Consider the following 27,379-nt stretch of genomic DNA (forward strand, 5'->3'; position numbering starts at 1 on the left):
CATCCTCATAGATGTACCTCCGGATCCTCCTGATCCCTTCCCACTGGATCCCTGCGACTGACTCAACTGCTGCTGAGGGTCTGGCTGATCCAGATACTCTAACTCCCGTGACCTCCTAAAGGCCCTGTCCTCCTCGAACTTCACATCCCGTCTGACAACAACTCTCCTCTGTGCAGGAATGTAAATCTGAAAGGCCTTTGAGGTCTCACTGTAGCCCACAAAGATACCCTTCTCTGCGGTGGGCTCTAGTTTGGTCCTCTTCTCCTTGGGTATATAGGAGTATGTAATGCATCCAAAGATATGAAAATGACCAAGATCAGGCTTCTTCCTAGAGAAAGCCTCCTCCGGAGTCATGTGCCCCAAGGCACGATGCGGACTCCTGTTCTGCAAGTAAACAGCTGTGTTGCAGGCTTCTGCCCACAAGAACAATGGCAACCCCTGATCATGTAACATGGCTTTGGCAGCCCCTATGATGGATCTGTTCTTCCTCTCCGCAACCCCGTTCTGCTGGGGGTTGTAAGGAACAGTGAACTCCCTCCTAATGCCTGCCTCCGCACAATAGTTAACAAACTCTCCAAGGGTGTACTCTCCTCCATTGTCCGACCTCAGGGACTTGATCTTCTGACCTGTCTGTGTCTCCACAAGAGCTCTAAACTCCTGAAACCGCTTGAAGACCTCACTCTTGGTCTTCAAGAAATAAATCCAGGTCCTCCTGGAGTGATCATCAATGAATAAAACATAGTACTCATATCCACTCAAGGAAACATGAGACATCCGACCGCTCACATCGGAATGAATCAAATCAAGTATCCCAGTCGCTCTGCTGTCACTGCTGGGAAAAGGGGATTTGGCAAACTTGCCCATCGCACAACCTCTGCAAGTATCAAAGTGATCAGTACTGAAATCTGGCACACCTGTAGTGATCTCCCGCAATGTCCTCAAGGCTCCATGATACATGTGTCCCATCCTGCGGTGCCAAATCTCACACAGCTCAGAACTGCTAGCTCTGCTGTCGGTACTACTGCTCAATGCCAAAAGGGGCTGGAATGCAAACTTGTACACCTTTGCATGGCGTACACCTTTGCATGGCGTACACCTATCACTCTAGCTGAATTAGCTGGAGTGCCCCTGGGATACATCAACACCTGTCCTCCCCTGAACAGTACCTCATATCCTCTGTCCTCCAAAGCTGAGACGGATATGAGGTTCTTCCTCATCCCTGGCACATAAAGAACCTCTGACACCTTCAAGGGAGGTTTGGACTCCCTCTGAAATGTCACTGTCCCCACCCCGACTGCTCTAACAACTCTGTCATCACCGAGTACTACCTCAATATCAGTGCCACTCTCTGAAAGCTCTGAGAAGTACTCACGGACTCCTGTCATATGACGTGAAGCCCCACTGTCCACATACCAGATACCTAAAGATGCTCCACTAGTCGAGGGAAAAGCATGCTCCCTCTGAACCTGTGTGGCAGGTGATCCTGCACTAGAGGACTCACACGTAGTGAACGCAAACTCTTGGTCAAAACGACCTGCAAAGTCCTCAATCTCTGCTGAAGCTGCCACGTCCTGGTTCTTCCCCTTCTTCTTCTTCTTCTCCGGACACACAACTGCATAGTGTCCCATCTTCTGAGAATTCCAACACTTCACCTTGGAATAGTCCTTCTGTGTGTTCCCCTGTTTACCTTTACCTTTGCCTTTGCCCCCACCACCGCTTGTGGAAGACTACTTCTTCCCTTTACCTTTCTTGCCTCCTGCCACCAGTGCTACGTCCTCATCCTGCTCAACTGGCTTGGCTGCCCCAAGCTGTCCTTTCCTGATCTCTGTCTGAATGCAATCATCCCAAAACCTCTCCCATGTGGGAAGGGTCTCACGTGCACAAACCCCATCAGCAAAGTTCAACCATGAACGGGGGAGGCCATTCACTGCAATCCGCACCAACTCAGTGGGTGGAATGGCCTCTCCAATCGCTACCAACTCATCTCTCACATTAGTAATCTTTGTGAGATATCCAGCTACACTATCATTACCCATCTTAATGTTCTTCAGCTTCTCCTTCAGGACCATTTTTCGGTTCTCATTGGTACTCTGGTAGAGATTGGACAATGTTGTCCACATCTCATGGGCATTGCTCTTTCCTTTCACATGAGGAATGCAATGGTCTTTGATTCCGTCTAGAATCAACCTCTTACCCTTGTTGTTCTTTCTATTATAAGCTGTCAACTGAGTTGCATCATTAGGCACAACAACAGGGTGTTGTGCTGTATGCACTATGATATCCCAGACTTCTGCCTCCTCAAAGATACTCTGCATTCTCTCCTTCCAAACGCTGTAATTTGTATGCTCATCCAACCTATCCTCCACCCTCAATCCCAATGACATCCTGTTGCCCTAAAACTGAAAAATAGCACTGTTGTGGTAAAGATAAAACTGTTGTTTATAAAAAATCAGCTTGCTGGAATTTTCTGAGTGAAAAATCAGCAACTGTAATTTTTTCCTTTTGCTGTCCCAAACTGCCCTTCAGCACTCAAGCTCTGATACCATGTAGAAATTTCTCATTTCCCACCCCGGTTTTCAGTTTCTCCTTATTTCTCCCATATAATTAAATGCCCTTTCCCATAACCATACATTTAACAAGCTGGAAAAAATAAATTTGCTGAAAACACAAATTCTGGAAATTTTACAGAATGCTGGAAATTGCAGAAATAAAAATCAGCAGTAATAAACAGCCTTTAAAACACATTTAAACACTGAGATTTTTGGTCAACTTGACCCTGGAAAAACCCCCTACAACTCTTGGGGAAAACCAGTTTGAGAGCTCTTCTTTATTTCTGGAAAATGCCTTTTTACAGTAGGAGAAATGTTCAGCAAAAAAAACAACAAACAGACTTTTACAACTTATCTCAGCCTTGCTGAAACACCGTTGTTGTTACACCGCTCACAGCCGCTGATACACCGCTGTTGTTGTTGTTACACCGCGGCTGTTGCTGTTACACCGCGACTGTTGCTGATACTCCGCTTTCAGCTTTGCTGTTACACTGCTTTCAGCTTTGCTATTACTCCGCTTTCAGCTTTGCTGTTACACCGCTTTCAGCTTTGTTGTTACTCCGCTTTCAGCTTTGCTGTTACTCCGCTTTCAGCTTTGCTGTTACTCCGCTTTCAGCTTTGCTGTTACTCCGCTTTCAGCTTCGCTGTTACTCCGCTTTCAGCTTTGTTGTTACACCGCTTTCAGCTTTGCTGTTACTCCGCTTTCAGCTGCCCAGAAATCTCCCTTGCTCTCTTGCTCTCCTTCTCTCAATCTGCTCATGAAAGAATGAATGATCTTTTCCTCATTTTCCTCCCTTAACCAACCCTAAGTGACTTTTGGGTGATCCCTAAATCCAATGGCTGAAATAGATTTAGATCAATGGCTGAGATTAAATGCTCATTTAAATCTCACTTTCTATTTTTTAATTCACCCCACTTTAATAAAGACCCACTTAGTCATTTATTTCCAAAGTCACTTTTCCTTTCTAATTTTTCATTGACTTTATAAAAGTCACTTTAAAATTAGACTTAGTAACTTTATCACTTAAAGTCACTTTTAAATTAGATTTAACTTTATAAAAATTATAAAGTTACTTTAGGAGAAAAATTAAATTCTTTTGGACACTTTTCCCTAGGCCAAAGATCAAAAGCCTATGGGAACCACCTGTCCTTCGGTACCAAATTTCAACAAGTGTGGTGGACGGAAAGAGCACTTCCGGGTGCTGTTTCTCTTTGGGATCTGCCTCAATATCCTGGATGAGCAGGAAGCAGAAGTCGCTGGCTTTAAGCACCACCGAGGCAGAGTATATTGCTGCTAGTATGGCCTCTTGTGAGGCAGACTGGCTACGAAAGCTCTTCAATGAGTTGTTTGGATTTACATTGGATACCACCGTGATCCTACGTGACAACTAGAGCGGGATTCGTTTATCAGAAAATCCTGTATTTCATGATCGCTCAAAGCATATCGATATCAGGTACCACTATATTCGGGATATGGTGCAGCGGGGAGCAATAAGGCTCCAACATATCGATACAGATGAACAGGTCGCCGACGTTTTGACATAGCCCCTGGGAAAGGTCAAATTCTTGACTTTCCGATAACGACTTGGTGCAGTTCAGAGACCCTCTTATGAGGGTCGAGTATGATGTATTGAGCTCTGGGAGCTCCAGGGGGCGCGGGGTACTTCTTGGAGCAACATGCGACCACAGGGCGACTCACCATCCCCTGGTGGTGCACTATGTACAGGGTGAAAGGTTCAACCTTCCCCTGTGATACCCCATGGCGACTATAGGACAGGATGATTAGTTATCCTCTGGGCCAGGATGATCAGTTCTCCATGGTGACTGTGGAATAGGATGATTAGTTCTCCTATGGGCCAGGATGATTAGTTCTCTCTGGCGACTATGGAACAGGATGATTAGTTCTCCTGTGGGCCAAGATGATTAGTTCTTCTGTGGCGACTGTTGGACAAGATAATTCGTTCTCTTATGGACAAGATGATTAGTTCTCCTGTCGAGGCATCCTACCCATGCAGTCTTGGACTCATGGGAAGTACCTCTCATCTAATCAATGAGTAGGGAAATGGGGTTAGGGACCATTAGTAGTACTATCGATGGACGCATTGTTGTATCTACCGTACTCCCTAGGCTAGGATGACCTCCATTGATCTAAGACCAATGATACTGATTTGAGATCAGTGAGAGTGGTATGACACACTTTGAGACTGACTTCGGGTTAGTGGAGGATGGTATGATACATCCTTGATCATTTCTTCTTCTTCATAGTTCGAGCAGAGCAGAGCAGGGTCAAGCAGTGCTGGGCAATGCATTTGATGGTTGGGATAGTAGCGACGGTCAGATGGATTGCAGATGGAGTTCTCCCTAGTTGAGAGGGAGCGTTAAAATTGGCAACTAGGGCCAAACTCCATGTAGGTCACCTCATTTATGGCAGCAGATATTTTTCCTAGATTCCTCTTGTCGAGAGGTGTAGGATTGATCTAAAGATCATCTGATTCCAACAAGTATTTATGGAGATATGAATTTATTTGTAATTACTTGACAAATTGTCAAGGTCGGCCAGCGACTAAATGTGTGGCACAAATCATATAAATACAAGTGAGATTGATTCATTTCAAATCATCTCATCATCTCTCATTCTTCTCTCTCTTCTTGTATGATTGGGTATACGTAAGGAAGAGGATCTCTCACACGTGGTAAGCAAGAAGACGCAGGCTGAAAGAGGACGCAAAAATTGTTGACTGCGTTGACCGAGTTTGACTGAGGCAACATAAGGCATCTTTGACCTGCGTTGACTCATCAAGGGTGCGGTTTTGGTGTGGCTGCCTCTCTTAGGAAGGCCGTAGATTTTGGCACAGAAACCGAGACAATATGACCTCTGGTTTGACTAGCGTTCACTGCCCTAGTTTTGGGCAGCAGGTTGACTTCAGTCAACAGCAGTTTGTCTGTGTTTTTGGGGTTGTTCAAGGGTTGTTTCTTCAGGCTGTTCGTAAGGCTAGTTGACTGGAAATTGACCAAGCATAATGGAGGTCAATTTCAACTCATTTGACCAAATTTGACTTTGTTGATCTAGGGTTTGTTGCCGCTGATATAAAATTACAGAATTCTAATTTTGTACTATTTCTCTTTGTTGAACTATTGAAGATAAAAGAAGATTTGATCAAAGGGTTTCCCCGCATTGGGGTTTGTCCCTGGCTAGCTGCCACATCTTGTGTCTCTTGTCTTGGTTTGTTTTCTGTTGATCGTTTAATGTTCTATCGGCACTTTACTTAATGTATATGTGATTGCTAATTCGTGGCTAATAAGAAGAAAAGAAGTAAACTGCTCTAAGCATAGAACATACCATAATTTAACACAAACCCATTCTACCAAACTATGTTTGATTTTGTTGTTGTCGTTGGCCCAGGGTACAAAGCCCCCACCTTTGCAGAATTGAGAGGGCCTCTTCTTCAAGATGAAAAGATTGATTGCACTTCTATATTGGAGGATTTTAGGGCATCATGGGAACAAACTGGATGCACAGTGATGTCAGATGGTTGGACTGACCAAAAGGGTAGGACCCTTCTTAACTTCTTGGTTAGTTGTCCCAAGGGGACAATGTTTATGAAATCTGTTGATACATCTGCAAACATTAAAGATGCACGTACATTATGTGAGTTGTTGGACATCTTTATTCAGGAAGTAGGCCCAAGCAATGTTGTCCAAATCATAACGGACAACGCTACAAATTATGTTGCATCTGGCAAGTTTCTTATGGAGAGGTGTCCTAACTTGTTTTGGACACCTTGTGCTACTCATTGCATTGACTTGATGTTGGAGGATATAGGTAAGATTCCTATTGTGAGGGATATTGTTGAATCATCCAGGAGCATAACAAAATTTATATATAATCATGCATCTGTGCTTAGCTTGATGAGAAAATTCACCAAAAACAAAGAGTTGGTGCGTCCTTCCATTACACGATTTGCCACTACTTTCATATCTCTTCAGTCTCTGTTGAATTCTATGTGGGATGTGAAGAGCATGTTTCTTTCACCGGATTGGCGTGCTTTATCTATTAGCTGCAAACCAGAGGGAGAGGGCATATGCAGACTAGTTTCATATGATCAGAGCTTTTGGGCAGGAGTAGAGGAGGTGTGTGCCATTTCAAAACCTTTGGTAAGGGTTCTTCGGTTGGTTGATGGAGACAAACCTGTAATGGGCTACTTGTATGAGGCCATGGATAGGGCCAAAGAAGCCATTCGTGCTTATTATGAAGATAAGGGAGACGAGGGGTTAGAGAAACAACAGGTCATATGGAGAGTGATTGATGAGCGATGGAACAATACCCTCCATCGCCCCATTCATGCTGCAGGTATCTACCTCAACCCCACATTTGCTTATGCCTGTGGTTTCAGATTTGATGCCGAGGTGATGGATGGATTCTTCACTTGTGTCAAGAGGATGGTGTCATCTGAGCAAGAACGTGAAGATATTTCTAAAGAATGGAGGTATATAGGATGGGAGGTGGCACATTTGGTTTTACCATGGCTCTTAAGAATAGGACGACCAAAATGCCAGGTAAGCTTCAGTTTGTTTCAAATTTTTGAAGTTTAGAATTTCAATGTGTTTTTTTTATGTTTCTCATTTTTCTTTTAACTTGTAGATGCTTGGTGGACAAGCTATGGTGCCAGAGTACCCCATCTCCAAAAGCTTGCCATTCGAGTGCTCAGCGAAACATACAGTTCCTTTGGGTGTGACTGCAACTGAAGTGTATTTGACAAAATACACAGCAAAAAGCGCAACAGGTAAAAAAAATTCAAATTAAATTTTTTGAATTCATTTGATTATTTTTAATATTTAAATTTTCTAAGTACTAATTTACAATCTATGACCCTAATACAGATTGGAGTCCCAACGCCTCAATGACATGGTCTACATCTACTACAATCTTCGATTGTGGGTGAGACAACTTCAGACACCTACTGATGTGGAAGCCATCTCATTGGACAATATTGATACCACCGCTGCATGGAGGGTCGAGACTGAGAGGCCGACCATGGACTCAATCCCGGATTGGTTAGGTGTGGATCTAGAGGAGGTAGCAGTTGCAGGGGAGGGAGAGCCAGAGGTAGAGGAGGAGCAACATCAGGGTCAGGAGGCAGAGCTGGATGAGGATGATGAGGAGGAGGTGACACCATCTAGGATGGGCAGTAGCAGCATAGGACAGAGGCCACCTCTTTCATCAGCTTCTAGAGGATGACTAACTCCATTTGTATTTCCAGGGGCTGGGTCTTCTTCCTCTAGAGGAAAAGGCAAAGCCATTCCCTATTCCCGTAAAATGGGAAGAGGATCTCAGTGACTGATTACTTTATGACTTTTAGATGACTCATGAAATACATTTATTATATTTTTTGTTGATATTTTGACTCTTGAGATTTGAGACTCAGACAAGACTCAAGATTCAGGAGTTGATTCACTATTTTGATATGTGATGTAGCACTAGACTTCATATACATATTATATATTAGCTTTTTTTACATGTTTATGTGGAAATGCATTTATTTGATGTTGTGATACTCTAGATGTTAAAAAAAATAAAAATAAAATGAATATTTTTGTGTTTTTTCAATTTGGCTGACTTTTTCAAAAAACTCTGGACTTTAACGAGTTTTTCAACTTTTTGACCCTTGCCGATTTAATCCTGACTTTGACTTTTTCCACATTGGCCTCAACCCCTGGGGTTTTAGCCCATTAATGGGGGTTTCTGACTTCAAACACAAATAACTCTCAAACCGTTAAGAATTGGGAGGTGTACCATATATCAACGGAAACATCTCGACAAGTAGAATCCATCGAGAAGATATTTGATGCAAAATAATATGAGTTGTCAAGTCAAAATGCCCATGCAAGATCGGGGTAGTCCTTGGTGTTGCTTGGGTTGACATCAATGACAACCACTGATCAACAATCCTCAAGGTAATCTTCATCTTGGTTGGTTGACAAGCGAGACCTTTCTTCTTTCCTCTTCTCTTGAAGAACAATGGCTAAGGTGTTTGTTACATGATTTTGGTAATATGCTTCTAGGAGGCGAGTGCTAGTATGGTTCTATTTATATTCATATTTCATATTATGAAGCTTTACCTCTTCTTAGGCAAATGGAAGAATAATTCACTAGAATTACATTCCCCTACTAACCCCCTGCATGACCTACTATATTCATCCATTCTCTCTTGCGTGATTTGAAGGCTTACAGGATCCAACTCTTCGCAATCATTAGAGGAGATATTCCCTTTCTCATTGTCATTGTCTTCCAATTCTATAACCGATGCTTGCTCATCATCCTCACCTGCACTTGAGCTCTCTTCAATGTCATCCAATTGATTACCCTTTGGTTGACTATAACATTTGTTATTGATTAGGTCAGTTAGAATATTCAAAGCATAGGTTAGGCGAGCCAGGTCAAAGAGGCGACTAGGATCCCTTTCATAGGAGTCCTTCATCATGTTGAGTTGTACTTGTTGTGATCTATAAAACCTGAGCATGAGTTCCATATCAATACCTTCCAATACATTTTGATAGGATTTTGCATAATTATCCCCATTCTTTTGCAATTCTTGAATGTCTTGGTCAATGAGTTTTGCAAATGTGGGACCAAGATTAGTCTCTCTCTTACGATAGTCCATTTTCTATGATTTTGCATATTAGGATTAAAATGTAGTCGCCAGGGTGAATTAAACTGCCTCAATAGATGCTTGCTTCACCCCACAAGCATTAAATTTGAAGCTTAATGAAGAACTAGGGCTTCGTTCTTCCAACGAAGTCACTAATAATGATATGTCAATATGTCGTGTGGGGAACAAAACACACGTTTCGTGTCCCCGGCAACGGCACCAAAATGTTACCGCTCAAACTAGCAGGGGATCCTAGAGGGGCACTTGCTAGGTCAAGAGCAACAATGAAGCTAAAGCCCACTGTCACCACAGCTAAAGCTTCCTACTCTTTACAGACTTTCACCGATGGGAGGAGACCCGATATATAGAGAATCACTTATGAAGGATAGATCAACTAAGATGGGTGTGAAGTGATCTCGAGGACCCTTTCCTAGGGGAGGCTCAAGAATGGGACTTGCTTGCTTCTTAAGCAAGGTACAAGGCTTTCTAGGAGAAGGGGATGAGGATTTAAGGGCTAGGTTTAAGGAGTGTGAATTGTAAAGGAGCTTCCAAAACCCTAAAATCCTTGTTGAACTTGGTTTCCCAAGTGGTTTTTGAAGAGTTGACTTTTCAAAGGTATGGGACCACACAGGACCAAGTGGACCCAAGTTAGGTCAAGAGGAAGGAGTCTAGCAACCAATGATAGATTTGACCTAAACAAGGAGGAGAAAGGGATCAAAGAAGTGATTTTCACTCAAATGTGCAAAATGATCCCTATGAGGAACTAGCCTAGGGAAACTTAGGGCAAAAACCAATCTCGAGGCTAAGGCTTGGGATATCTCACAACCCCACAATTAGAATTTCCTCAAATTTGGAGGAGGCCTATGAGAGACACTAGCACAGTAGAGGCCAAGAGATCGAAATTTTTCTATGGGTGGTTTGTCGAGAAAATGATGCCCTAGGAGCTGTACTGTAGCTAGACCTAGAATAAAGAAAGAGAGATGAAGAAAAATTATTCTTTAAGTGATCACTTTATGGAAGACCAGTGCCTAATCCTTTGGGGAGATTGGAGTAAAGACGAATATGAAAATGAACTTGGTTTCCATGTCAAGGAGGCTCTAAGATCAACTTCGCTTGTCATTAGTGCAAAGGAGAGTGACCTTAAAAGATTTTATACTTCGTTTTACAAAGTAAGGTAGCTTTTCAAGATAAATTCAACCATAGAATTATCCCTAGGAGAATTCGTTCAACATACATGGCCCATACATAGAGATATGCTATATAGAAACATAATTCCACAATTTCGCAGTAAATGCATGTAGCAACTAGCCCTAGTATAGTGAAAATCTCATCATCAATGTATGTGACAAAGTAAAAGAATAAATAGCATTAAATTTGTACTTACATGTAAGAGAATATATCCAACCACCAATAAACTTGCCAATCATGAAGCTCCAAGATAAGAAAAGACAATCCATACATCAAAATTCATCCATGCTCCAAAATTTCGTCCACCAAGAAGGAATAGCGAAAATCTCAAGAGAGATACAAGTCTAAACCAAGTGATGATGAGAAATGAACTCTCATCATTTGTATTTATACACTCCTAATGAGTTCGATTTAGCTACTTGGGCCTACATTAGCCCCTAAAATAAAAATAATGTGCAAATAACTAACTTTTGGTGACAAGCCCACCAAACTAGCTCATAAACAAAATAACAAGCCTCTCAAGAGGTCGAATGATCAATAATACATGTCGTTGGGCCATCTAAAAAGCCTAATGAAGTCCAGAAGTGCCATAATGGTGAATAAGACTCCCAAAAGTAATGGACAAGGGATTGGTCCCTTGTTCTCCACAGAATAAACCTGTGGTGCTCCCAATGAGTGTGAGGGCACACAAGTGACCTGATGGGCTTCCAAGTAAGTCGAAGATGTCTGTAGACCATCTGTAAGGGCTCAAATGATGGTGTAAGTGATGTCACATTAGCATACATGTCCTAGGTCCTCTGCCAAGTGCATGGTATAATTGTGGGGCTGGCTGGGCAAAGGTGAACTAGGTGCATCTTCCTCATCCAATAGGTGAATCTCGAGCAATCTCTAAACATCTCTAGGGATCCATGGAGTGTTTTCTACTGCTTGTGGAGACCCATAGCTCTCAACACACACCCTACATGTGCCAAGGTAGCCCTCTTGAGGGTTAGGACCCCGTATAGGGAGACTAAACCCAAAATGGAGACCACCTGCAATCTTGCATAAGATCCAATGCATCCCCTAGCCTTCCAGTACAACAAGTCATCAAGGAAATCGAGTAAAAGAGCTTACAAACCATGGAAAAAGGTGGGGACTTCATAATGGCATGCCCTCCCATAGTGGGCTTTGGCATGTGCTAATATCTGCAAGCTCCAAATGGAGTTAACCAAGTATCCTATTAGGTGGTTTCTACATCTAAAAGGGATAATATGTCCAAAGTACATCCTTTAAAGGGTGGTGGCATGTGATAAGGAGATGAAGGGAGTAGGGGATGAAAAGGGGTAACCCAGGGCCACATGTTGGGGTACAACGGTAGCTAATAAAAGGAAAGCCCACACTTGGGTATATAATGTATAGGAGGAAGCAATCGTGGTACATGAGGTGTCTCAACCTTGATTTTCCCACCCTTCTTTATATGCCTTTTGCATTTTATGATTTTTCTTTATTTGACTGCATGGGGCTCAATGGATAAGATCATGATGTGTGAGATATAGCAGTGTATACCCCCTTTAAAGTAGGGCGATTCATTGCCCACCAGGGGTTGGGACAATCATGGGTTCGTGAATGACAAAGGAGGCTCATCTAGCGCATGTAGGAACTAGGGTCATGGCCATGATCAGGGTTGCGGGGGAATGCACCCCCCCCCCCCCCGATCCCACTCCCAATCTGCGCTTTGGTTTGAAGCTACTCAGTAATGGGTCGGGAGCACGAAAATTTTGCTCCCTGGGTTTTTTGGGAGCGGTGGAGGGAGCATCGCTCCCGTCACTACGGGAGCGATTTTTCCAATCGGGGAGCAGTCAGCAAGCAATCGCTCCCGACCGGCGGAGAGCAACACCTGCGCGGCGGAGAGAGAGGCGACGGCGGCATGGAGAGGGAGGGAAGAGGAGGGAAAAAGCGAGAGAGGGAAAGGGGGGAATAAATAAACCCTCTCCCCTCTCATTATTCACTTCATCCTAAGTGAGAGACAGCAAGAGAGTTTGGAGAGCAAGGAGAGGAGCTTGGAGGAGTTTGAAGAGGTTGCAAGGGGAGATTAGAGGCCAAAGAGGTAGGGATCTACACTCTAATCTAGTAATTTTTATTTTGTGTATGTTCATTGCTAAATGAATAAATTCCTCTATTTCCCATTCCATTTTTTTGCAAATTCAAAAATTAAAATTTCAAACATCATGGTTATATTGCTTGGCATTTTCTTCTTCTTGGTTCCTTTTTTGGTTATTATGGTGTTGGAGAGTAGAAAAAGGAGGGTTGAAAATGAAGAAGGGGATGAAGAAATGGGTTATAGTGGATTTGATCAAAACCCCAGAGAGGAGTACCTTGGTGAGGAGGAGCTGGAAGAGAGTGAACATGAGTCAGCTCAAAAAACTAAACAAGACCAAACCCCATTGTGGAAATATGTTAAAAGGCCTGAAGCAGGGAAAGGGGGTGGAACCACTAAATTTCACTGCCCCCATTGCAACAATAATTACACAGGTTCATACACTTGTGCCAAAAAACACCTCTGTGGGAAAAGGCCATGTGATGGAGATAAACAAATAGGAATCAAAACTTGTATAGGTGTGTCAGCAGCAGATAGAGCCAAATACATAAGGGAAAAGGAGGAAGCCCAATACAAATCTAAAAAATCAAAGGGTTTCTTTGAACCAAGATCACAATCACATGCACAAAGCACTGCTTCAACATCCTCCCATGGCAATGGATATGGAGGCACAGGGTCACCAAACATCTCTTTAAGACGTAGAACCATATCCGGTTTCCTTGATGAAGGGTGTAGGAATGATGTGGATTCAAAACTTTATCAGTTTCTCTATGCATGTGGGATACCATTCAATGTTCTTCGCTCCCCTTATTGGCATGAAATGGTTTCTGCCATAAATTATGCCCCTAAAAGATACAAGAGCCCTGGGTATGACAAGGCTAGAACCGTTGGACTTGATCATGAAAAAGAAAAAATATCACATTCTTTGAGTAGAATGAAAAATTCTTGGACTGAGCATGGGGTGTCCATTGTATCTGATGGATCGAAAAATGTAAAAGGCAAGCCATTGATAAGTGTTCTTGCTATGTCTGTTAGTGGTGCCATCTTTCTTTCAACATATGATTACTCAGACAAGTTCAAGACCGGCATCAACATTGCAAAACCATTACTTGAAACAATTGAACGTATTGGGCCATACAATGTCATCCAAGTCATCACTGATAATGCTCCTAATTGTAAGGCAGCAGGAGCAATTATTGAGGATAAATACCCCAACATATTTTGGTCTGGGTGTTTGGTTCACATAATGAACCTTTTGATGCATGATATTATTAAGAACAAAAACCAACAATACAAATGCATTGGTGATTTGTACAAGAGAGTCAAAGAAATTATAAAATTTATTACAAATCATATTAATAACCATGGCCTTTTCCGCAATCACTCAAGATTGGAGCTGTTGAAGATTGTGAAGACTAGATTTGCTAGTTATTACCTCACCTTCAGGCGCCTTTTGAAGGTAAGAGAGTCATTGGCTAGCATGGTATCAAGTCCCCACTGGCAGGTATCAAGGGAAAGGGCTACAAATGCACCTGACAGGCAAGGTTTTGAACAAGTGGAGGAAACTGCTTTTGATGGTAAATTTTGGGTGCGTGTGAGGCAAGTATTGGAATTCACCAAGCCCGTTTATCACATGATTCGGTTTGCAAATACAGATAAACCAGTGATTGGGGAGGTGTATGAGCATATGGATACCATGTTGGGGCAAATAAAAGATATCATTCAGAAAGATGATCCCAACTTGTATACACTGATTCACAATTGTGTGTGTAGACGGTGGAATAAACTTACTGTTCCACTACATGCCTTGGCATATATCCTTACGCCAAAATACTACTTTGCATCTTGGTTGGGGCAACCTGCACCTAGGGGTGGGGTTAGGGTCAAACCCCATATAGATGAAGAGGTATCTAAAGGATATTTGCAAGCATTAGACAAGTTGATACCTGACAGAGAGCAATGTGCTAATCTGCGTCTTGAATTAGGCAGATACTTCAGTTGCACTGGTTTGTTTGGTTCCTTTCATGCAATGGAAGATAGAGACAGATTTGATGCTCTCACATGGTGGGAAGCATATGACGACCAGGAAATTTTGCCAAAATTGGCAAAAAAAGTTCTCTCACAGGTTGTAAATACTTCTTCTACAGAGAGGTGTTGGAGCACCTACAGCTTCATACATAATGTGAGAAGAAACAAACTCAATAAAAACTGGGCAAAAAGCTTGGTTTATGTGCACTACAACTTGAGGTTGTTGAGTCATTACTGTGATCGAGCTTATGAGGATCCAACATATAAAATTTGGGACAACCACCCAGAGGACGATAATTTGGAGGATGGCACTATACATCTTGAAGAACTGGAAGCAGAACTTATGAGAGAGGAAGATGAAGCAACAACCATGCCACCCCCACCATCCAGTAGCAGTGCTCGAGTTTTGAGTCTTGTTCCTTTGCTATCGCCACCTCCATGTACATCCTCACGTGGAGGGCATGTGCCTTCTGGTTCTGGTCGTGGGTCTGTGCGGGAGGAGACTCCTAGAAGACCACCACGACCTGCTCAGAAATTAGACATTATTCGTGGTGGCAAGAGGAAGATGTAGATGATAGATTTACTTGTCTTTTCTAGTTTCTAGTAGTTTTTAACTTTTTATAACTGTTAACTCTTTCATATTTATTACGATATTTTTGTAAATAGTATATGACAATTTAAGTTTGAAGTTTGCAATTATAACTCATTGGTAATGAATTATGAATATGATGCTTCGTGAAAGTTGAAAGTTATTTCATTTTATAACATTTCATTTCATGTTAGATATTATTTGTTGTAATGGTTACACTTAGCTTACAAGTACAACTTTGGTGATCAATAATGATAAGTGTTATATATTGAATTTTGAAAGCTTGAAACTTTAAGATTGATGAATCATGATTCATGAGATTCAATATGGTGTATGTTACTAACTTGTGGACGTGGTTGATGAAAATTATAACTTCTAGATGATTGTTGTTATATGATTCAATCTATGTTTTTTTACGTTTTTTTATATCTAATTCATCATTCTACATGTTTCGTTGACATATATGCATCAAAATATATATATATATATATTATATAAAAAATGCTCCGGGATTCGGTCCCAAATCGGGATCTTCTGAAAATGTCGCTCCTGCTCCCAAGTAACCCCGGCCATGATGATGGGGTAGAGCTCATGTATTGGCTTTTGCCCACATGCTAAATGTGTTTGTCCTGACCATCTTTTGCATTTTGTGGTACATTTTCCTGCCAAATGTGGCCAATTATACTTCTACCTTTCTTTTCAGCTACATCAACCTTTGGGGCATCATTCTAGGCCAGACCCAAGGTGTGGGCAAGGGGAAGGGGAAGGCTAACCTTATGTGGACCAAATGGAGGATTGTGGGCCCAGGTGAGAGAAATGATGAATGGGGTTATAATGAGTGGAAGGGAAGTAATATATATGGATGAGCGAGCAGGACCACACAATCAAAATCAGAGCTTCACATGTAGTACCATCCGTAAAGCCCAAGGACCAGTAAAAGAGATCTCACGGGACTAGTGTCCAAGGTTAACACCCAAAAGAGGTCTAGGGGACAAGAGCACAAACCCAGCCCACTCTTTCCGCCGAATCCCCGCATTAATCCATGCCCAGAAGTGTCCATGATAAGCAAACTACAATACTCAATTACCAAATAACAAGGCACACCTTTAGGTTTGGGAAGCCCACCTTCAAACATATGATCATGACAGATGGGTGAGAGACCACATGGCTGCCTCAAGTGGCAGAGAAATGGCATAATGAGCTAGTGGGTGGCTGCAAGGGGCTGCCAGCTGAAGATCATCTTGGAGAAAAAATTTCTCCTAGGTATATCATCCACAAAATGGTGGGTAACATATCCAAATGGGGCATCTAAAAGTCTTCTATCGACTTATAAATTTTGTCTTCTTTTCCATTAATTTATCAATTTTATCCATTATTTTTTTTGTACTTTTCCTAGTTCTTTTTGTCCTCCTCCTAACTCTCTGTGTCCATTTTCGACACTATCAAGAAAAAGTTTTATGTTGTTGACTTCAACTCTACATCAATTCACCTCTTTGTGTAATTTGTCAATGCTAACCATGTTGGCTTTTCTCTTTTCGAAGTCTACCTTTTACTAATTTTTAGATTCTTTATTAGGTGGTTTAATTGATTAGTGCAGTAATTAATTGATTAGTTAATTACACATATTGGAAGGTGCACTGCTCGATATGGACATGACCGTACAAATGTACAGACATGAGATTCCGAAGTAAATGCGAAATTGCAGCTATATTATGGTGACAGTAATGGGTGGTGGCTATATGGTAGATGATGGCACTGATACAAGTGGTACAGTGATGGGGGTGAAAGGGTAGCTCTAACTTAACCTTGCGTTGCTTTATGCACTCACTTGGAATATTATGCATGATTTAAGTTTCCAATCATATTGATTTCTGTTATGGATAGAAAATAATCTCCTCACTTTTCTTTCTATCGATTGTTTGTGGTTATCCATGGACATTTGTTTATTTTCTTTCGTTTTCCTTTTTTCCAATATGTTTTGTCCTAGAATGCTTTCTTGTCTCGGATATTAAGAAAAATACTAGATTTTGCGGAGCTATATAAGACTGTGTCTAAGGGGTGCTGTAAATCTTTAAAAACCATGCAGCATAAAGCATTATGCAAACAGTTGATCTTTCTTAAAAATAATGTCAAAGAACATCTAGTAAGGACAGGGAAATGTATAAATCCTAGGTGCATTCCATTTATTTCTAAAAAAAAATAGTTTGCTATAACTGCAAATATGTTTGTAAATTCCTCGATTTGTCTGTTTTTCTTCAGTAATCATTTCGACTTTCTAATTTGCATATCGTTATTTTTCAGTAGTCAAATTCTCTTTCTTATTATCACCCTCCATATTTTCAAGTCCTATTGACCTATGTTGTCATGAATGGGCATTAATGTATTTCTGTTTTTCATTTTTCAATTCATTTGCAACTCTTCGTCGCAGATAATCTGGAAACGTGACATACCTGGGCAGCAACATGAAAAATGTCATTTGTTTCTGCAAGAATAAATATCCTAAAGAATCAGAGAGGATAAAACAACATCAAAATAAACTGAAATGATTGCTTTCACCTCACATAAAGATCCTATTCACATTGACACTTCACTTCAAAAATATTTAATAAATTCAAATTTCTACTGATGCAAAAATCATATACACAGGAGGAGCATGGGATATATACCATCTGCATGCTGTTTAAAATTGCGTAGTTCATCTTTGCTTTTACAAAGAGAACCCTCCCCAGTGCAAAGTAATGAATGGACTGTTTCCCAAGCACGCTCAGCACAAGAAGTGCTATACCAAAAGTCAAGAACTAGTATTAGAGTTACACAGAACTTGAAAATGGCATAAACAAGCCATTGAAATGATCAAACCAACCTAAAAACGGTTGAAGTAGAAAATTTAACTAATCAGTAGAAAAATTATTTTATTTTTTATTAAATACCATTAATCACAGAACTACTGCGCACTAATTATTATGGGAGATGGTTCCGTTACAAGTATTACAACTAAATCTTGACATAACAAAATGATATTAAACTACTTGATGAGCCCTAGAAGAAATGATGAGAACAAGTCCAGATTGATAATTCCTCGACATAAGTAATAGGCATGATTTCTTACCTCGAACGATTTAAAACAAATAAAAAAACTTGGAAACGAATAAAAAAAAGTTGAATCCTTGCACACAATGTCAGAAAAAATAATATTGGATAATATTGATAAAAAAATATGTGCTTAATGTTGATGTTATAATATGTGACATGGTGTAACATCCCCATTTTCTGGTTTCTTATGATGCAGTTAGGGTGGCTTTCCAAGGTTGGTGTAGTAAGGTCACAGGAGCGAGATTACATCATCATTGGGCCTAGAGGGTTTTGCAAGATTTTATGAGATCCAATGGCAAGATTGTGGGGGAGTGCCCCCCGTCCCCCACAAATCCACTCATGAAGCGTGCTCCGAGCAAGAGCAACCAGGGAGCGTGCTCCCAAAATTTGCTTCGCACTCCAGCGGGGAGCGAATTTTGGGAGCGCGCTTCTGGAAAAAAAAATCGCTCTCTGGCTTTCTTCGCAAAAAAAAAAAATTGCAAAGATGTTCCAAACGCAATTTTTTTTAAAGAAACAAGAGTTTTTGAGTGGGGTAGTCTATTATTCAAGCCTATGGCCCTAGTAATGATATGCAATTCATGGTAATGTTAAATTCCTAAAGTAAAAGTGACATTCTCCTTTTCAACCTTTCATTCTCATCCTTTTACATAAATTTTTAACATTACCATGAAATGACTAAAGATGTTTGAGAGTGGTTCCGACCTCAGTGGATTTCAAATGGAGAAAGTAGAACTTTAGATTTCACTCAAAATCCAGCAGACTTATCAGTTTCTCAAGATTTCAGGATTGGGGGGATTGCAACCTAAGTTGTACTGAAACGGATACGGAAACAACACAATAAAAATTTCATCTTTTAGAATCTAGATTCTATATTTAAAAATACATAATCATCATCATGAATTCAACATAAACAAATTATCATCATCAATTCAGCATAAAGTTTAAACATTGTCATCATCATTAATGATTATTACAACATTCAACATACGATCAAGTTTATCTTTCCAATTTCAATCATCAAAATCATCACCAAAATTAATAATGTTAAATGCACACTACATAGTACAAATTATAAAATGAACCATCGCTGACAGTCTACTATCATATGACATATTATCGTATTCAATGTTCATTGTTCAAAAATTTAAAACATCATCATAAATTACATTTACATATCATCAAATATGCTTCATCCATGTAATTAAGTTCCACATCACATTTGGATCCTGTCCATGAGTAGGAGTATTGCTGCCATGTCCACTTGAAGATGCAATTATTGGTGCCTCCTCATCAAACAAAGTCATATGAGACATGGCATTCAACGTCATATCCAAGTCAGGCAACTCTGGAAATGGATCCAAAACCCTTAAAAATGCCAGAAACGGTTCAGAAATAGGATCTTGTGTTTCCAAAAATATTGAAACATTTCAAAAATAGAATCCTGTGTTACCAAAAGAACTGAAAGGCTTCAAAAATAGGATCCTTCGTTTCCAAAAAAACTTAAACGTTTCAGTTTTGTTTGTGTCATTTCGTACCTGTTTCCATTTCCAAATTGTTGAGCAATGTTTCTAGGGTTTTTGAGGTACGTTTCCTGTAACTTAGATTGTAACGTTTCCATTGGATTTTGTCATGTACTAGGGTAAAGAACTCGTATTTAATCAAAAGCACCAAGCCCTCTATGTACCTCGATGTTAGTGACATTGGTTTTCGAACTCCTCTATCATAACCCTACTAAAAACGTACCCATCACTCAAACAAAATCTTTACTCGACATGATGTGCTTTTTCTATCTCATGTTAATTCTTTGAAAATGATAGTAATGACAAAGATCCCAAGATAGGCAATGATTTTGATGATATTTGTTGTAGCATGAATTTTTTGGATGCTAAAGGCCATCTAGAGCCTATTTGTTAATGTATTTTGGGTTCAGAGATGGATTGCACTCGATTCTATTTTGGTTTTGTGCATCCTTACATGCTATATAAATGAGAACTTGTAATTTGTGGATTTGTTGTCACTCAGATTGTACAGCGACAGTGCGACAACGACTCTGGGTGGGGGTTGTCACTCTAATCCTCGCCCACTATGTTCTAGTTGTCTCCCAACAGCGGGCTATGGGGGGTAGTCCCTACGAAATGTGAAGATGAAGGACAAGTTGGCAACTGACAAGTCTAGGAGTCAAGCTTGAATGGCCTAGCTACTTGGTTGATTTTAGCAAGTTATAAGATTAGATTGAATTATTAAATGAGACCGGTACCTTATGGAATCAACTACTTGCTTTGAATAAATTAGAGACCAAGTGACCAGATGAACAACCGCAGCTTTATGAATGTTTATATATCCTAGATCAAATGCAATCCCTACGACTTAGGTGTGATGCAAGAATCTTGGTTACTTTTAATTAAATGTCTATTCTAGGTGTATCCTTCCCCTTAACTATGTTGAAGCTATTCTCTAGAGTAGGTTGTAAGAAAGAGGCCAAGGGGAAGCAAGTAGAGGCTTGATTAATGATACCTCCCTTTAGGTACTAACCACCTGGTGCCTCTGGCACTGCAGAGACTGTGGCTCTGACGACTGCAAGGTCACTATGTTAACCACTAAAGAGGTGCTAGGACTCTCAAGCTAGATGAGAAAGGTGGTCCTATTATCTCTATCAACCAAGCATACGCTTGGAGGTAGATTATTAGATGCAAGACTAGCTCTAGAATGAGATACAAGGTGAATGAGTGCTTCTTGAATTAAGATTGTTTGTGTTACGTACTTTAGATTAATCTTCAATTATGACAACAAGTATTTATCAAATGGAAAGAGACAATCTCAAACACAAGAATATGTCCCAAAGTTTGCAAGTGCCAACAAGATACAAGAGATAGCCGCAAGATACAATTAATAATGATTCACCAATATAGATTTCAAAATAGATATCCACTTAAAACATGAACAATAAGTCAATTAGACGACTTATCCAATTAGAACAATTTATCAAAGATGCCAATGATAATTATTCACAAGAGAATAAGATTATCAATGTCCTTATGCAATTAGAAAGCCTTCCAAGATTGCTCAATGCCAATTATCCAAGAGATATTAGATTAGAAGCTAAGAACACTTAGATCTCTTAATCCCAATGTAAAATTATCATTCTCAAATAGATATTGACAATGAAACAAGAATGACAATAATGAAAGCACTATTCACCAAGGTTCTTATGCCAATGAGAATGATATAGACAATAGATACCAATATCCAATGAGCCCTTAGATTTATTCACTTGGGCAACCAAAATCATTAGATTATGTGCTTTAGGGAGTGAGTTACAAAGATTATGATCTTTGATACTTATGAAATCCACAAGGAAACACAATGTTAGATTCAATAGTATTAATGCTAGCAATGAACAACATAAGCCAATCTTTAACACAATGAGCAATTAGAACATAAACAAGAATAAACTTATGTTACATATATTCCAATCACATCTAATGAGCAATAAAAGAACCTTTGCGACAGCAATGAGCTAATCAATGAATTATTCAATGCCAAATGTATCAAATAAGCCCAAATTACTCAATTCCTTAAGAGCACTTGAAATGCAAAGTGTAAATAATGGAAGCCCACAAATATCCTTAATGTACTTAGGTTCTTTAGGACACCAATGCCACTGTTAGGATCAGATTTGATTATGTTATGACAGTCAGCAATAAGTCATGAAACTAGTTAATTGTGAGTTACCCAATTTATGCAACAATTAGTTGATGAACTCTAAGAAATTTGCTAATGATTATAGGGCATTCATATGAAATTTCACCACTATTATGAATTAGGTTACTAGTTGTAGCAAAACAATGAGGAAAAAGGGTTAGATGGAGCAAACCACTAGGCCTTGAGGCTATGAAGAGGGCTAGCTTACTTTTGCTAGGCTCCTTCAACGATTGGGACACCTGCAACCACAAAATTTACTCCAATACCTTTGTGAAACACACCAAGAATCAACTTCAAAATCAAAATGACTAACACAAAGATGACAGAGGGCAAATGAGGCAAGGTGGAAGGCTCGAAAAGAGGGCTCAAGGCCTAATTCAGCCTTCAGCACACAAGGGGAGGCTTAAAAGGCCTCATGGCTCAGGGAGGGAGGCCTTAAAGGCCTATCAAAAGCCCTAAAAGGGTTCCGGCCTAAGGGAAAGTCCCTTTGGGACTGCAGCAAGTGGCCAGAGGCCTAGCTATCGCCACGACAGGGGTTACAAGGGCAGGTCAAGGCCTTTAATGGCCTGCGTCTAGGTTGTAATGGTAGGCCGAGGAGGAGGGAAGGTTGAAGGAGAAGGACGGAGAGGAGAAAGGGCTGAGGGGAGGGCGGGAAAGGCCCTAAAAGGCCTGCGGTAGGGCCAAAAAAGGAGGTCGAGGACTTGAAGAGGGCCTTAAGCTCTACGGCCAAGCTGGAGATGCCCACGACAAGGGGATAAGAGGCTCAATGGGTTGTGACTAGGCCTCAAGGGGCCACGCTAAGGCTTCAAGGGCTGACGTTTGGCCTAGAGGCCACAAAAATTTTACAAACCCTCACCAAAAATTTTATTTGCTTCAGATCTTCAATAATTGCTCAAAAGCTGCAAAAAATTTCAATTGTTGGCCCTACAAAAAATTTGGAGACTAGATCTTACCCTCAAAGGCCTAGATCTAGCTCCAACCCCAGCAAATCTTCTTGAAATAACTTGGATCTAACTTGCACAAATGGAAACGAAAATACCCAAAACCCCAATTAGCTACAAAACAAGGGTTAGAAAAATTTATTTACAAAATTTATTCTACAAAAATAATTTTATAAGTGATATACAAATATACAATGCTTGAAAGATTTTTGGAAAAATGATTTTTATAATAATGACAATGGCTTGGTGTATTTCGAAAGATAGATATTAACCACAGTCTCAGCGAAGTAAGAAAATCACATAAATTTCCCAGAGTCCAAACAAGATCAGCGTGTGCCCACAATCTATGAACTTGGAGCCCAAGGGTCGGGAAACCTACAAACTCTATATATTTCCTTCAAGAAAACTATAATGACCAATAGTAATAGTCATATATGCCAGTGTTTTAAAAAATGGCCGGCTCGAAACCGACTCGGCTGAGTTGGTCCGAGCAAGCCTTGGATTTTGTGACCCGGCCATTGAACCGGTTCAGCCGGCCGGGTTAATACTGGCTCGGTCGAGTCCTTATCAACCCGGTCGGGTTACGTACAGCAGCCAATGAACCCAAAAAAAAAGGCTTTTTTTTTTTGGGGGGGGGGAACTCCCTGGGCTTCCCTGTCTGACTCTGATCGCTAGTATTGATATGCTATTCATGGTAATGTTAAATTCTTAAAGTAAAAGTGACATTCTTTTTAATCTTCATTTTCATCGTTTTACTTAAATTTTTAACATTACCATGAAATGACTCAGGATGTTTGAGAGTGGTTCCGACCTCATTGGATTTCATATGGAGAAAGTAGAATTTTAGATTTCATTCAAAATCCAGCAGACTTATCATTTTTTCAGGATTTCAGGATTGGGGGATTGCAATGTTTCCACTGAATTTTGTCATGTATTAGGGTATGGAACTCGTATTTAATCAAGAGCACCAATCCCTCTATGTACCTTGATGTTAGTGACATTGGTTGTCGAACTCCTCCGGGATTTGCTCCCAAACCGGGAGCCTCTGAAAATGTCGCTCCCGCTCCCGTTTTCGCTCTCACTTCCCGCTTTCGCTCCCGCTCCCGTTTTCGCTCTCACTTCCCGCTTTCGCTCCCGCTCCCAAGTAACACTGAGCCAGATGATGTTGGCAACTCTAGTAGTAGGCAGTGGTACTGGTCACAGACTTTTGTTGTAGAGGCCATTTCTAGCCTCCTTGGTTATGTGTTTTTGTTTTGATCTCTATATCATCATCGTGTATGTATTGGACAGTGCACTGGGTGCCATTTTGGTATAATGGATATATTCATGAGCCTACTTTGATCATATGTTGTCTTCTATCTATATTCTAATGTTGTGTGTTTGGAAACATGAATGAAAGTCTTTAAAATTATGTGTTTTTATAAAAAATAAATATTTAATGTATTTTTTACAACGACCGAGTCATTAATATCGAGCCAGCCGAGTCGATACCGAGTCGGAGTAGGAGTAAGAGTCGACCCTCAGCCGAGTCGGAGTCGAAGTCGAAGTCGGAGTTTTAAAACATTGGTATATGCAGCAGAAATATTTAAAATACTTTGTAAACAAAGACATCCATCGTAGGATAGTAATTGTAAATTGTATATTGTATAAAAGAATTGATGTAGGGTGATACAAATGAGAATGAGGGTCATGTATATATAGCCAGGTAAGTACCCTTTCACTAATGGTTATGTCCTTAGGGACATTAACTTTTCATTAATAATAATTAATCATTAATCTTATTTGTTGTCTTTTACATTATTTTTGTTTATTTTTATATAAATTTAGTTTGTTACATTGTCTTCCCCTTCAAAAAGCTTTGTCCTCAAAGCTTATTGATGACGGATCGAATCTCTTCTATCATTCGAAATATTTTCTCATTTCTGAACTTTCATCTTTGTTTATGCAAGATAATATGATGTTCTGAGCGATAGACAAAATTGTCGTACTGAAAACGGATCAGACCATCCTAGATTAATCTTCTGGGGAATCTTCTGATCCTTGGAGATGTGTGGTGAATAATTATCGTATGACCGGATTGAGTTCACTTCAATATTCTTCAGAACATATGTTTGTTTATGTTTTGCGTGATATAGATTTGTAGATTGATTAAGGTGTCTACTCTTGTGATTCGGATGTAGATAAGGAATTTTTCTCGTTTGAACTTCCCTAAACGTTTTTATGGCAGTGTCCTAATTTCCATCAGGCATTGTTGTTGTTGACTTAACTATTTAATCCTTATTTGGGGTGTCCTCTGTTTGAACGACGACCTCTGAGTACGTTTTTACTTCAATAGGGTTTGGATTTGCCTGAACTGCAAGATTAGTGGTATTGGTGTTTGTTTCTTCAGTTTCGACTACTACATCTAGATATTTTGATGCTTCCTTTGCAACAAGTTCTTTGAATCTATTCGTCAATGATTTCTTTTCATTCTTAAATTTTTAAACTATTTGAGCAGATTCTGATTATATTTTTTGAGACGCAAGCATTCCTCATTCTCTGAGTCAACTTTATTTTGGCCTTCACGCTTCTCGTTTTTTAAACACTTGATTTGTTCTACTAATGTTTGGTTAAGGCTCTTTAAACCTGAATTTTCTTCTTCTTATTCAAATAAACGTTCCTTGAGTTCCTTCTTTGATGCTTTAGCTTTCTTGACTTGTTCGAGTAGTTTTTCTTGGTGATCTCTGAGGCGTGAAATTTCCTTGTCTTTGCTGCATATGGCTTCTTCAAGCTCTTTTTGCTTCTTTGATATAGATTTTTCGTTATCTTGAAACATCAAGTCTGAGATATCCTTAAGGTCTTTTAATGAAGATTTTATTGATTTTGATTTACTTGTTATGTCTCGAAACATGACCATCTTCCCTTTATAAGGAAATGTCAAAACTTGTTTCTCTATGTTTAACATGAATGTACCCGAATCTTTATCCCAAGGTTGACCAAGTATGATGTCAGTGTTTTTATCCGTCCTTACAACATAAAATTGAGATATGTACTCATAATGACCTATTGTCACTTGTAGATCACTAATTTTATACTCTTTTTGGTCAAAAATATTTTTCTTTACACCAATGCTTAGCTCTGGAATTAATAGTTGATTTGCCAAGTTGATGTTGATATATTTTCTATCGTTGCTTGGGCTGATGGCGACATTAACTTCTCTTCCTTGGATACTTCCTTTCAATGTAATTACTCTGTGATCTATAACTAAAAGAGGAAAACTTTTCTTCCTTCATCATTTTAGAATTGAGCTCCATCATTTTTTTCAATGATTGATCCCATTTTGTTTTGTCGAGATGACTTTAGGTATATATTTAAAGTTCCTTTGGACTTTGTACTTCAAGTCTCCTTTAAAAGTGTCTTTATAATATTTATTTTTTTAATAATTCTTCAAAATTATTTTAATCGAATTTCCTATTATCCTTAATATTTCAAAACTCCTTTGTATTCTTTTTATATATTTCTACTTACGCTTTTTTCCTTTTGTACTTTAAAAAGAATATTTAAATATTGTTTCAATTGGCTTCTTTTAAGTAACCTTCTATAATAATACTCACTTTGTACTTATATGTATTTTCAATAATTTTATGACTTGAAATTTTCTTTAAATACCCCTTTATAATATAAAACTTCTCTTTACATATCTTTTCTTTATAATCTTTTCTTTTTCTTTTTGAAAAGTTACAACACTTATGGACAGGCATCCTAGTTTCTTTTGGACACTTTGTGCTGCACACTTGTATTGATTTGATGTTGGAGGACATAGGGAAAATTCCCTTTGTCAAAGATATTGTTGATTCATCCAAAAGCATTACAAAATTTATATATAACCATACATCTGTGCTTAGCTTGATGAGAAGATTCACCAACAAAAAAGAGTTGGTGCGCCCCACCATTACACGGTTTGCCACCAGTTTCATATCTCTTCAATCCCTCTTGAATTCTATGTGGGATGTGAAGAGAATGTTTCTTTCAGAGGAGTGGTGTGCTTTGCCAATGAGCCGCAAACCAGAGGGAGAGGTCGTATGCAGACTAGTTTCATACCAAGAAGACTTCTGTGTGGGAGTGCAGGAGGTGTGTGCCGTTACTGAACCTTTGGTAAAGGTTCTTCGGTTGGTTGATGGTGAGAAGCCCGCAATGGGCTATTTGTATGAGGCCATGGACAGGGCCAAAGAAGCCATTCGGGCCTACTATGATGATAAGGGAGATGATGGGTTTCAGAGACAACTCCTCCTATGGGGAGTGATTGATGAGCGATGGAACAACACACTCCATCGTCCCATTCATGCTACTGGGCTTTTCCTGAACCCCGCATTTTCTTACGCATGTGGGTTTGTATTTGATGCTGAGATCATGGATGGATTCTTATCCTGTGTCCAGAAGATGGTGCGATCTCCAGCAAAACATATAGAGATCTCTAAAGAAATTGAGACATATAGGATGGCAAGTGGCACATTTGGCTTTGACATGGCTGTCATTGATAGGACGATTAAAATGCCAGGTATTTTTTAGTTTGTAACTTTGTT

At 39.9% G+C, this 27,379-nt stretch overlaps 1 protein-coding gene across 1 annotated transcript in view; it reads right to left on the minus strand.

Annotated features, from left to right (window-relative positions):
- The window catches only part of LOC149246470 (histone-lysine N-methyltransferase ATXR2-like), a 226,532-nt gene that overhangs the window by 157,845 nt on the left and 41,308 nt on the right, over positions 1–27,379 (minus strand). Inside the window, exons 5-6 of the mRNA XM_089441655.1 lie at positions 17,748–17,860; positions 17,532–17,563 (exon numbers count right to left, since the gene is read on the minus strand). Coding sequence (XP_089297781.1) covers positions 17,532–17,563; positions 17,748–17,860 — 145 coding nt within the window. The remainder of the gene's footprint in view (positions 1–17,531; positions 17,564–17,747; positions 17,861–27,379) is intronic.

The sequence above is a fragment of the Pinus tabuliformis genome, chromosome 7 (assembly GCF_031772625.1).
Source record: "Pinus tabuliformis cultivar Carrire ecotype Pingquan chromosome 7, CPIR1, whole genome shotgun sequence".
NCBI classification, from domain to species: domain Eukaryota; kingdom Viridiplantae; phylum Streptophyta; class Pinopsida; order Pinales; family Pinaceae; genus Pinus; species Pinus tabuliformis.